General features: G+C 55.8%; 1 protein-coding gene across 1 annotated transcript; it reads left to right on the forward strand.

The window, feature by feature from the left end:
* Positions 1-982: 982 nt before the first annotated feature.
* Positions 983-8,163, forward strand: STING1 (stimulator of interferon response cGAMP interactor 1). The gene is made up of 7 exons (XM_071758855.1): positions 983-1,141; positions 1,578-1,822; positions 2,341-2,521; positions 3,320-3,428; positions 3,586-3,821; positions 6,055-6,241; positions 7,815-8,163. The coding sequence occupies exons 2-7, from the start codon at positions 1,578-1,580 to the stop codon at positions 8,006-8,008; spliced, it is 1,152 nt and encodes a 383-aa protein (XP_071614956.1). The 5' UTR covers positions 983-1,141; the 3' UTR covers positions 8,009-8,163.
* The last annotated feature ends 3,954 nt before the right edge of the window (positions 8,164-12,117 follow it).

A 12,117-nucleotide genomic window follows, 5' to 3' on the forward strand; every position in this document is an offset into this window, starting at 1 on the left:
CCGCATCTCACTTCAAAGCATTTCTAAAAAAAAAACCCAAAAACGACCAACCAAACAAAAAAATCCCTACCAAAGGATGCTGAGGACAATGCCAGAGCAGTGGTGGAATGGTTAACCACAGGCAAAGAGAAACAAGAGGAGGTTTTTGGGCAGAAATCCAGGCAGTGCTGAGAGCTGTCAGCAGGCCCTGCAGTGTTTGGTCCCAGTTTTGCTCAGAAAGAACCCCCTGGGCACTTGGGGCTTCTCTGGGCATTGGAGTGAGCATCCCAGCCTCAGGCTCCAGAAGAACTTTGGTGTCATGCCCTAGCCCCAAAAAGATGAGAGAGGAGCCTTGCCATGGCATCAGCCTCTCCTCAGCATCCCTGAGTGCATCCCAGCCCAGCCCAGGGATCTCTGCATCTTCAGTTGGCTCAGGTGCATCCTAAATCCCTCTTCCTCCAGGATGGGGGCATCCTAAATCCCTCTTCCTCCAGGATGGGTCATCCCTCTCTGCTGCTAGGACTTGGGAAGCTTGAGGGCAAAGCCCAGCAAGGACAACTGAGTCAAAGAATGCCTGGAGTACTTCAGGTGCTCTGGGTTTATGGTCACCAGGACAGCAAAAGTCCAGCAGCAGAAGCCCCTGCTGTGTCCCCAGCATCTCCTGGAGCTGTGTGGGTGGGGGGACCCAGGGTGCTGTGAGTCACAAACCTCCTCTTTTGTCCCCAGAAACCTCCTGCACTGATGAAGCAACTCAGTCTCAATAAATCCTGCTCTCCCTCCTCCCTCCCACAGGGTTCCACCCCACCAGGACCTGGCAGATCCTTTGGGGCTTTCCAGAAGTGCAAGGCCAGGGAGATGGGAACCTCCCACATCCCCCCAGTGCTTCCCAGTACCTGGAGCTCCACCGGGATGTGAGACCTCAGGGGTGCCCTGGCTGGGAGGGCTCTGGAGCTTTCTGCCCTCTGCCTGCAGCTGCCCCAACTCCTTTCAGTTTCATTTTCCTCTCTGCTTGGCCACTTGTGCAGCCCCACCCGCAGCACCCCGCATAGGGCAGGGGTTCGGGGGGTCCCTCTGCACCAGCATCCCCCCCAAAAAAGCTGTGTCTGCCCGGGCTGGAGTACAGAACCTCCTGTCCAAGCAGCCCAGGCTGGTACCTGCTCAGGTGACTGCAGGAGGAGGGAGGAACCCGTGGCTGTGGGATGGGATTTGGGAGGGGGGTTTGGGAGGGGGGGTTGGGAGAGGGATGGGTTTCAGAGCGGGGTTTGGGAGAGGGGTTTGGGAGGGGGGTTTGGGAGGGGGGTTTGGGTCAGGGGTGGGTTTGGGAGGGGGATTTGGGAGAGGGGCTTGGGAGGGGGGTTTGGGAAAGGGATGGGTTTGGGAGGGGGGTTTGGGAGAGGGGTCGGTTTGGGAAAGGGGCTTGGGAGAGGGGTGGGTTTGGGAGGGGAGGTTGGGAGAGGGGTTTGGGAGGGGGGTTTGGAAGAGGGGTTTGGGAGAGTGGTTTGGGAGAGCGCCGGGTGTCTGCGTGTCCCCTCCTCCCGTCCCCTCCCCGGGCCCTGGGGACACGGATGGTGCTGCCCTCCCCTCCCTGCCCTCCCCAGATGTCCCGGGACGGGCAGTGCCCGCGGCACCCGAGCACCCCCCTGATCCCCCGGGCCCGGGGAGGACGGGCCCGATGTGCCGCGTTCCTCCTGCTGTCGCTGTGTGTCGCAGCCCTGTGCCTCTCCGGGCTGTCCCCGCTGCCCGCCGCCCGCACCCTCCTCTCCCACTTTGTCACCCTGCACATCGGGGTGCTGGTCAAGGCCATCTGTCACCTGGCTGAGGAGATCTTCCACCTCCACTCCAGGTCAGACAGCCTGGGGACCCACCCTGGGGACAAAAGCGTGGCAGCCCCCGGGTGCTGGGAGGGATCTGCTCTTAGACTCTGTCCCCACGGGTGTCCCTCCCCACGGGTGTCCCTGGCTGCACACGCTGCTCACCACCAGCCTGGAGTCCTTCTCAGCTCTTCCACCTCCTCCTTCTCTCCCTTCCCACCTCTCTGCTGTGTCCATGGACCTCTCCATGGCAGCTCCCTGGAATTCCCTTGCACTGAGGAGCAGATCTCAGCCCAGGAGCACACAGGGACGTTGGAGCTGATTCCTTTTGCTCTCTTGGACAACATTGCACCCACTCCCACCCCTCACCACCCCCCAAGACCCAGGGGTGCTGCAAGAGGCCCAACCTCTCCCCCAGAGCGCCCGGGGAGGGTCCCAGAGCTCAGCAGCACCGGGAAGGGGGGGATTGGGAGCATCCCGGGGGGCTGCAGGTGGGGATGGGGGCACTGGGCAGCCACCAGTTTGTCTCCTGTCTCCTTCTCCCATCCAGGTACCACGGCAGCTTCCAGAGGGTCCTGAGTGCCTGCTTCCCCCTGCCCTGGCACGGCCTGGTGCTGCTCAGCTGTGGCTCAGCCTACGTGGCTCTGCTGGATGGGGATGGGCAACCCCTCAGCCTCCACCTCGGCCTGGCCAGCCTCTGCCACCTCCTCAGCCTCGCCCTGGGGCTCAACGTAAGGCACCAACCACCACCCCCAGCCTGGCAGGGGCACCCCTGGCAACGTGGCCACCTCAAGAGGGCCTGGGGACACCTGGGGTCCCTGCAGCAGGAGCTGAGCCCCATGGAGCTGAGCTCCTTGGGCTGGTGCTGCCAGGCTGCCCCTTCATGAGCACAACCACCCCCCAGTGCTGGCAGCAGCCCTGCTGACACACACACACAAAAAAAAAAAAAAAAAAAAAAAGGATATTTTTAAATCTGCCCATCAAGGTGATGCCCTGGGGGGAAGGGGAGCCCGGGTGGTCTCCAAAGGGTTCATTACCAGGGTGCAGATCCAAGCTGCAGGGACCTCTGAAGCTTTGGGAGGACTCTGCTTGACCCCAGCAGAGATGGGACAGGAGAAGAGTCCCCCAGGCTACAAAAAAGACACTTTGGGGCAGGGCAGCCATCAGCTGCCTGGGGGGTTTCAACATCCAGATGAACACAGAGGGCTGGCAGGGGCTGTTGGTGCCCTGGCCATCCCAGCATCAGGGGATGGGATGTCTCCTCCTGCAGGCTGGGAGCACTGGGAAGGTGCAGAGGTCACAGTGGGACACAGAATCCCAGGAAAGGATGAGGCCAGAACCACATCAGTGTCCTCATCTGCAGGGATGACCCCTGGGGGCTGTTGCCCCCCCTTGCCCACAGGGGTGGGGGGAGCAGGCAGTGGGAGCGGGCAGCAGGGTTGCTCCCTCTCCAGATCTCTTTGCAGGGCGTTGCAGGAGAGCCCAGGGGCTGCTCCCATCCCTGCTCCTCTTTTCCCTTCTCTCCACAGAAGCCCTCAGCTGTGGAGGTGTCTGAGCTGGCTGAGAGGTCCCAGCAGAACGTTGCTCATGGTCTTGCCTGGTCCTATTATGTCGGGTACCTAAAAATAGTCCTGCCACGTACGTAGCTGTTTCCCTGCATTATCATTCCCACAAATAGAAACAGCTCCCAATAACCACCCTCCCACTTTTACAGCATTAGAAGGGACATGGGGAGCAAGGTGGGGAGCAGCTGAACTCACTCCAGGCACCTCTGCCTGATGCTCCCTTTCCCCAGGAGTGAAAAAGTCTCTGGAAGAATTCAGCAGAGCCAACCCCAACGTGCTGACCTACAGGGAGACCTGGAAGCTTCACATCTTGGTCCCTCTGAGCTGTGAGGTCTATGATGACCTGGAGAAAGCTGACAGCAATATCCAGTACCTGACAGACCTCCCCGAAACCACCCTGACCAGAGCTGGCACCAAAAAAAGGGTCTACAGACACAGTCTGTACACCATCAGGGATGAAGACAAGGTACAAGGCACCAGGGGGGATTATCATGTGTCAGCCCAGAGGTCTTCCTGACCCCAGACCCTGCCCATAATGCCAGGACAGTGTCCCCACTCCTATCAGGTGCTCCCAGCTTGCAGGAGATTCCCATGAGCTGGGGAGGTCCTGTCCATGCCAACCTCCTGCACCCCTTCCTCCTGGCTGTCTCCCCCAGGCTCAGCTCTTGCAGGGATGTTGGGCTCCCTTCACCCCTCCTGGGCTTGGTTTGAGTCTGGAAAAGAGCAGAAAACCCAGCGGAAAAAAATAGCAGGTGTGTGCTCCATAGTGCCACTTCCCATGGGATGGATGAATATTTCCCTTCCTTGTCAAGAGGTGCCTGAAAATGCCTCTGTGACTCCTACAGTTTGAGCCCCCCCCCCATCCCACTCCCCCAGACACCTCTTTTTCTTTCTTTTTTTTTTTTATTGGCTGACAGGCCCTAAATCCCTCCCATCTCCCATGACATTCCTCTCCTTCCCCATCTCCAGCAGATGGGTCCCTGCACCCTGGGAGGAGGGAACACCCTGGTCCTGCTGCCCCTGCCATGGATTGGGGCAGAACGATGCTCCCCACCTCCACCTGGGTCTCAGCACCCCTGAGAATTCCCATACCTGAGCTGCTGCTTTTAAAACCCCAGAGGCACTTTCCTGGCTCTGTTCCTGTGGTCAGAGTGGGGTTGTTGCTGTCAGGATGCTGGGTTTCATCTGCCAGTCCCCTCCTGAGCCACTCAGCACCCACCCAGCCCCTGCAGCTCTGCAGCCTGGACCTGTCCTCACCCCCTGTGCCTTGTCCCTACAATCTGTCCCCCAGTTTGCTCCTGGCCACTGCTGGCCACCTGCATGGCAGCCAGCCCAGCTCCTGTCCTTGGCACTGCCCTCCCAGCCTGCTGGGAGCTCTTCCTCCTGCTCTGCATGTGCCCAGGGGGCTCATCTTTCTTCCTCCTAACAGACTTGATGAAACTTTCCAGTTTGCCCAGTGTAAGGCTTCCCAGTAACCCTGCTCCCTGCTCCACCTTGGAATTTTTACAGCTGTAACAAAGCTCATTTATTTGAGCAGCCTCCTCCTGGCTCTGCATTTATCCTCCCCTCCAGTCTCCTGCTCTCTCCAGCAGACTCCCACCTCTCTCTAGCAGAAAAGCCAAGGAGAAGGTGGGAGCAGAACCCAGGGGGCGTCTCCACAGAGAACCAAATTCCATGGGGAACATCCCTCCCTGTGCTGATGAAGCCAATGGGAGCTCTGGGAGAGGGCTTCTTGAGGCACAGCCACAGCACACCCACAGCACACCCATATCACACCCATATCACACCCACACCACACCCATATCACACCCACACTACACCCATATCACACCCACACCACACCCATATCACACCCACATCACACCCACACCACACGCATATCACATCACACCTATATCACACCCATACCACACCCATATCACAACACACCTATATCACACCCAAACCACACCCATAACACACCATATCACAGCTGTATCACACCCACATCACACCCATATCACACCTATATCACACCCACACCACACCCACACCACACGCATATCACATCACACCTATATCACACCCATACCACACCCACATCACCCCCATATCACACCCACATCACACCCATAACTCACCCATGCCACACCCATATCACATCACACCCACACCACACCCATATCACACCCATACCACACCCATATTGCAACACACCCACACCACACCCATATCACACGATATCACAGCTGTATCACACCCACATCACACCCATACCACACCCATGTCACACCTATATCACACCCACATCACACCCATTTCTGCCTCCCTGCCAGGCCAGCTGCTCTTTCCCTGCTCAGCACAGGGCAGGGGGACCCTGGGGACAGAACCCCTGTCAGGGGGCCATGAACCCCCAGTACAGGACCAGGAAGCTGCTAAGGGGTCTTGAGGGCTCTGCCCTAAGCCTTTTGCCAGGCTCTTGGTCCTCCTGCCCCCAAGCCTTTTTAGAATCCCAGAATCCCAGACTGGTTTGGGTGTGAAAGGACCTTAAAGCCCATCCCATTCCCACCCCTGCCATGGTCAGGGACACTTCCCCCAGCCCAGGGTGCTCCAAGCCCCATCCAACCTTCAACACTGCCAGGGATGGGGCAGCCACAGCTTCTGGGGGCAACCTGGGGCTCAGCACCCTTGGGAGTGAAGGTTTCCTTCCATCCCTGCAGGTCTGGCCCTGTGCTGTGGAGTTTGCCACCCCCCTGCAGTCCCTCTATGCCATGTCCCAGGAGGAGGGTGCTGCCTTCAGCCGGGAGCAGCGCCTGGAGCAGACCAAGCTCTTCTACAGGAGCCTGGAGGAGATCCTGAGGGGTTCCAAGGAATGTGCGGGCACCTACAGGCTCATTGTCTACCAGGGTGAGTGAGGAGGGGAGGAGGGTGCCTGGCACGGGGCAGTTCTGGGCCCCTCAGCTCAGGAAGGAGATTGAGGTGCTGGAGCAGGTCCAGAGAAGAGCAAGGAGGCTGGGAAGGGATCACAAGTCCTGTGAGGAAGGGCTGAGGGAGCTGGGGGTGTTGAGGCTGGAGAAGAGGAGGCTCAGGGGAGACCTCATCACTCTCTCCAACTCCCTGAAAGGAGGTTGGAGCCAGGGGGAGGTCGGGCTCTGCTCCCAGGCAGCTCTCAGTCAGACAAGAGGCCATGGGCTTTAGTTTTTCCTAATATCCAACCTAACCCCCCACCACCCCACTCCCCCAGACACCTTTTTTTTTGGCTGACAAGCCCTAAATCCCTCCCATTGCCCATTACATTCCTCTCCTTCCACATCTCATGCAGATGGGGCCTCTGCCCCTGCATCCTGGGAGGAGGGAACACCCTGGTCCTGCTGCCCCTGCCATGGATTGAGGCAGAATGGTGCTTCCCACCTGCAGGTTTAGGAGGTTTAGGTTGGATATTGGGAAGGATTTCTTTCCAGAGAGGGTGCTCAGGGATTGGAATGGGCTGCCCAGGGAGGGGGTGGATTCTCCATCCCTGGAGATATTTCAAAAGAGCCTGGATGTGGCACTCAGTGCCATGGGCTGGGAACCACGGGGGGAGTGGATCAAGGGTTGGAGCTGATGATCCCAGAGCTCCTTTCCAACCCAAATGATTCTGAGGTTCTGTGAATCAGGGGCAAGAAGGGGGAGCAGCAGGATCCAGGCAGTGCTTGGCTGACATCTGCACTGCCACAGGCATGGGGGTCCCTGTCCTGGTGGGAAGGGGGGGTTCCCAAGACCGGAGGAAAGAGGAGTAGGGAGGATGCTGGCAGTTGGTCCCTGTTGAAGGGTGGGGTTGAAGGGCAAGGATTGGATGGGGTTTGGAGCCCCCTGGGCTGTGGGAGGTGACCCTGCCCATGCAGGGGGTTGGAACTGGATGAGTTTTAAGGTCCCTTCCAACCCAAACCATTCCATGAATTCTCCAGGAGCTCCTGAGGGAAGCAGTCTCCCCTGGGACAGGCAGAACATCCCTCGGGGATTAACAGGGAAGGAGCAGCTCCCTTCACTGCTGACATTCCTGGGAGAAATGTCTGGGGCTGGCAAAGCCCTCCTGGTCCTGGGAGAGGTGTTGGTGTGTGCTCGGTGACATTCCTGCTGGCAGAGGAGGAGGAATGAGGCATCCCTGCCTCCTGGGAACGTCCAGGCAGGGGACAGTTCGCTGCTTCTTGCTGGAATGACCCTCTGTGTTCAGCACTCTGAGAAGTGTTCCTACCCAGCACGGTGGTTCCCATCACCACAACCTCTTCTGGGAACCCACCCACAGTTCCTGGATTTTTCTCTCCTTCCTGCATTCGGGGGTTTCTTTTCTTTCTTCTGGGGTGAGCAGAGGAGGAAGCGAGATCCGTGTTTTGACTTCCGAGGACGTTCTGCATATTTTGGGGCGGCTCTCAGAGACTTCCCTCTACTCCCTGCCTCGGGCCAGACCATCAGGGTGGGATTTATCTTCCCTCTCTTCCAGAGTCAGGCGAACCCGAGAGCCACTTCTTGTCCCGGGAAATCCTCTGGCACCTCCGGCAGGAGCGGGATGAGGAGTACGATGTGTCCGAGGGGAGGGAGCAGCACAGCCCATCCACCACCTTCAGCTCGGCAGAGCTCAACCTCCAGCTCAGTGTCTCGGACAGACCCCAACCCCTGCGCAGCGACCGCTTCTGAAGCCCCGAGCCCGCCCCTCACCGCAGCCTCGGGGCTCCACCCCCTCTTTCCCAAACCCTCTCTTCCCAGCAGGAATTGCCCACCAAAAACCTCTGGCATCAAGGCTTCCCGGTTCCTGTAGTGTGTAGATCTCAGATATTAACCCACGTTTGTGTTATTATTCCCTTTTCCATCTTCTTTGCTTCCCATCCCATGAAACCCTCTGGAATAACCTGCATGGCCCTGGCTTTGGGGCACAAGGGGGAGATCCTGTGGGGTTGGATGGGGCTTGGGAAATCCCAGGCCATGAGGGGGGGGTGGTGTGGGCTGGCTGATCCCATGCTTTCTGCAGGCACAGGGAATGTGTGGAGGAGATTCCAGGGCAGCTGTGGGACAACACTTGCTGTCCTGGTGCCACTCTGTGGCCTGGATGTGTGCTTGGTGCTGAATCCTCCTGCCCCCTGTGGCCCTAAGAGGGATGGGCTTATTCCTCCCTGAGCTAAACCCATTCCTGAAACAGCTCCAATTCCTCCTGCCTCTCCCCAGCTTTCCTTCCTGGGATAAAACTGCTCCTGCCTGGCAGCCGCCCCAGGGGAGCATCAGGGCTCCATCCTTCCCTCCCATGGAAGAACAGGGTGGGAAGTGCCTCTTCCCAGCTTTCCTGCCCAGCAAGGTTACAGAGGAGACTCAGCTGCACCTCGGTCCTGCTGGGGCTGGGGAACTGGAAACCATTCCAGGATTCAGTGAACCCTTAATCTGCAGCAAAATAATCTCTGGAAACTGCATCTGTGCAAAAGGCAAAGCCAGCAGATGAAAGGGCTGAGCAGGGGGGTTGTGACAGCTCAGAGCCAGCTCCTCCTCACCTCCTGCTTTTGGGGATCTCTGCCAGGGCTGCCAGGAGGGGCCCAGTGCCCAGTGCTGGAGAGGGCAGACCCCCCTGCCTCTGGGTGCATGGAGCAGAGGGGCTGGGGTCCTGATCCCACACCTCCTGCCAAGCAGCAGCCTTCCCAAGGGCACAGAGCAGATGCTGGGATCCCAGGGAAAAGTGTGGCACCAGGGATGAGCCCAGCAGCATGGGCAGAGCCAGGAACAGCAAAGCTGCAGTGCCTGAGAGTCCCTGAACCCACTGGGATCCTCCTGCTCCCTTCCCACATGGACACTTATCCAGGCAGGAGGTGGCTGGGCAGCTGAGGGGACAGGTAGAGGGACAGGCAGGAGCCCAGAGGGACCCTGAGCCCACAGCCTTGTCCCCACAGAGCCCCTGCTGCCAGCCAAGGGCTCAAGGGCAGGGGGAAAAAAACCTCAGCAGGCAGAATCACAGGCAGGAAAACCCAACCTCAAAGCTGGCAAACAATAATCCCCATTTCCCCCCCTCCTTGGGCTCCCTCTCAGCACAGCTCAAGCTGAGGTTTTGTGCTAACTGCAGTGTTCCACCTCACCCCTGACCCAGGGCTCCCCAATTTCTGGGGTGGATGATGGTTCCAGCAGCACAGACACAGCCTGGCCCAGCCCTGGTTTGTCCCCCCTGCAGCCCCAGCCCCTCAGCATCAGCACCAGGAGGGTGCCAAGCCCTGGGGGGCAGCCCTGGGTCACCACACAGTGCTCTGGCACAGCCCTGCTTGAGGAGGAGAGGTCACTGTGACCCCCAGAGTCACCCCAACCCCCTAACCCTAACCCCCCCCTGCCCAGGACAGCAGGAGAAGGCACCACCCTGCAGTTCCAGGCCAGAAAATTCCAGGCAATTAGAAGATTAAATTAATTAAATTAAAAGATGCCCCGTGCCACCCAGGCTCCCAGCTTTCTGCTTCTTTAAATGGCACCAAAATAGTGCCAGAACATCAGCAGAGAAACTTCCCTGGAGTTTTTCCTTTGGCTCTGGGGACCTGGGAATGGCCTCTGTTTGCTTGGTGGAAGAGGGCAGGGTCACTGCTCAGCCATCCTGGCCACCTACCCAAGCTGGGCCTGTGCCAAAGGGAAGAAACTTGCCACAAACTTGGCCACAGGTGGTGCCCAGTTTGCCATCTGCTTCCAGCCCCTGCTCTGGGACACCATGGTTTGGGAGTGGGGAACCTCATCCAGGTATTTCCTGGGAAACCACCCCCATTTCCTGGCTGCTTTCTGATGGATGTTGGCACCTCAGGCAGGTTTAGGTTGGTTCTGCTTAAAAAAGATGTTTTGGGCTGCTCAGCACCACCAAAATGTGGCCTTTATTCAGAGGGGTCTCTTCAGCCTGGTGACCTCTCTGGGCTGGCTTCAGGTGGGAATTCTTTCAAGTCCTGTCACAGGTGTCTGGGTGTCAGTGCCTTGGGGACTGGAGCACAGGGACAGGGAAATGACCCTTGCTGTCCCCAGATTTAGGGTTTTGTGTATCTAACCCTGAGGCTCTGCATAAACCACTGCTTTGAGGGGAAAGGGAAAGAGGAGAATGAGAAAGAGAAAGAGAAAAAGAGAAGAAGAGAAGAAGAGAAGAAGAGAAGAAGAAGAGAAGAAGAGAAGAAGAGAAGAAGAGAAGAAGAAAAGAAGAGAAGAAGAAAAGAAGAAAAGAAGAAAAGAGAAATAGAAAGAGAAAAGGAGAAGGAGAAGGAGAAGGAGAAGGAGAAGGAGAAAGAGAAAGAGAGAAATAGAGAAGAAAAGAGAAATAGAGAAAAAGAGAAAGAGAAACGAGAAAGAGAGAAAGAAAAAAAGAAAAGAGAGAAAGAGAAAGAGAGAAAGAAAAAAAGAAAAGAGAGAAAGAGAAAGAGAGAAAGAAAAAGAAAAAGAAAAAGAAAGAGAAAAAGAAAAAGAAAAAGAAAAAGAAAAAGAAAAAGAAAAAGAAAAAGAAAAAGAAAAAGAAAAAGAAAAAGAAAAAGAAAAAAAAAAGAAAAAGAAAAAGAAAAAGAAAAAGAAAAAGAAAAAGAAAAAGTCAGTTAAATTCATTCAGGCTGTGGTGGGAACTGGAGCTGGGCAAGTGCTGTCACAGGGTGGGCTGAGCCCTCATTCCCAACAGCTTGAGGAAAGGAGGTGAGTGAGAGAACAGAAGGAAAAGCTGCAGCAATCCTTGCCCTTGGTCACTCTGCTGGGTTCCTCCTGTGCTCTGGGTGCTTCTCCCTGCAGAGGCTGAGGAGTTCTCATCCTGCTGCTGGCTGGTGGGAAATGCTGTTGAGGTTTCTCTTCTGTGCTTGCCTGCCAAGCCTTCTGCCAAGTGCCCACCTTGGCTGCAGTGTTCCTGTCCCTGGGAAGAGACAGAGTCAGGTTTGATGCCTTAAAAAAAATGTTACTCAGTGCTTTGCAAATAAACGTTGGCACGAAGAGAAGAAGCCCCCAAAACCTGACCCACGGCAAGGCCATCGCTGGTGCTGAGAGGCAAGAAGGGTTCCCAGCTCCCTCTGTCCCCTGAGAGCTACAAACCCACCCCTGGGCTCTGAAACCTCTGGGGAGAAACCTTCTGATTGTTTGAAAAAATCAAATTATGACACTGTGCAAATGGAAGGGGGAGGAAGCCAAAGGAACTATTTCTGGAGCTTAACAGCCACAGGGATGGATCAGGACCTCCTTTGATTTACATCTTTAAACCTTACACCCATTTTACCTCTAAAGAGCAGCTCTGGCTGGGTGGGAACTGCAGGTCCAAACCCAGCTCTGTGCTGGATGATGTTTCACAGCCACTTCATGAGGCTGAAATAAAGCTCCTGGCAAAGAGGTGCCCGTTCCACCCAGGGGGCTGAGTGCTCGATGGGGACGGATTCTGCAGGAAAAAGTAAAAAAATGTGGTTGTGATGGAGCTCTGCTGCCCTCCAGTGTTGCTGCTCAGCCACATCTTCACCCTCGGGGGGGCAAAGCTTCAAGTTTTGTGGGGGGCACTAAGCTGCAGTTTTAAGTTTGGTGCTTGTGCTCCATCGTCCTTGCAATCACATATTTTTTCTTTTTTTTTTTAATATATATATATATTTACTTATTTACTACATTTACTATATATATATTTACTTTATATTTACTTATTTACTATATTTACTGTATATATATTTATTATATATATATTTACTATATATATTTACTATATATATTTACTTAGTTACTATATTTACTTATATTTATTTTATCTTTATATATTTATATATGTATTTATATATTTACCTTTCACGTTGTACAAG

Source organism: Heliangelus exortis, chromosome 15 (genome assembly GCF_036169615.1).
Source record: "Heliangelus exortis chromosome 15, bHelExo1.hap1, whole genome shotgun sequence".
NCBI classification, from domain to species: Eukaryota; Metazoa; Chordata; class Aves; order Apodiformes; family Trochilidae; genus Heliangelus; species Heliangelus exortis.

Coding starts and splice junctions, on each gene's coding strand:
- STING1 (XM_071758855.1), top strand. CDS start 1,578: ATGTCCCGGGACGGGCAGTGCCCGCGGCACCCGAGCACCCCCCTGATC. Junction 3,822..6,054: donor CCATCAGGGATGAAGACAAG/GTACAAGGCACC, acceptor CCATCCCTGCAG/GTCTGGCCCTGTGCTGTGGA. Junction 6,242..7,814: donor CAGGCTCATTGTCTACCAGG/GTGAGTGAGGAG, acceptor CCTCTCTTCCAG/AGTCAGGCGAACCCGAGAGC.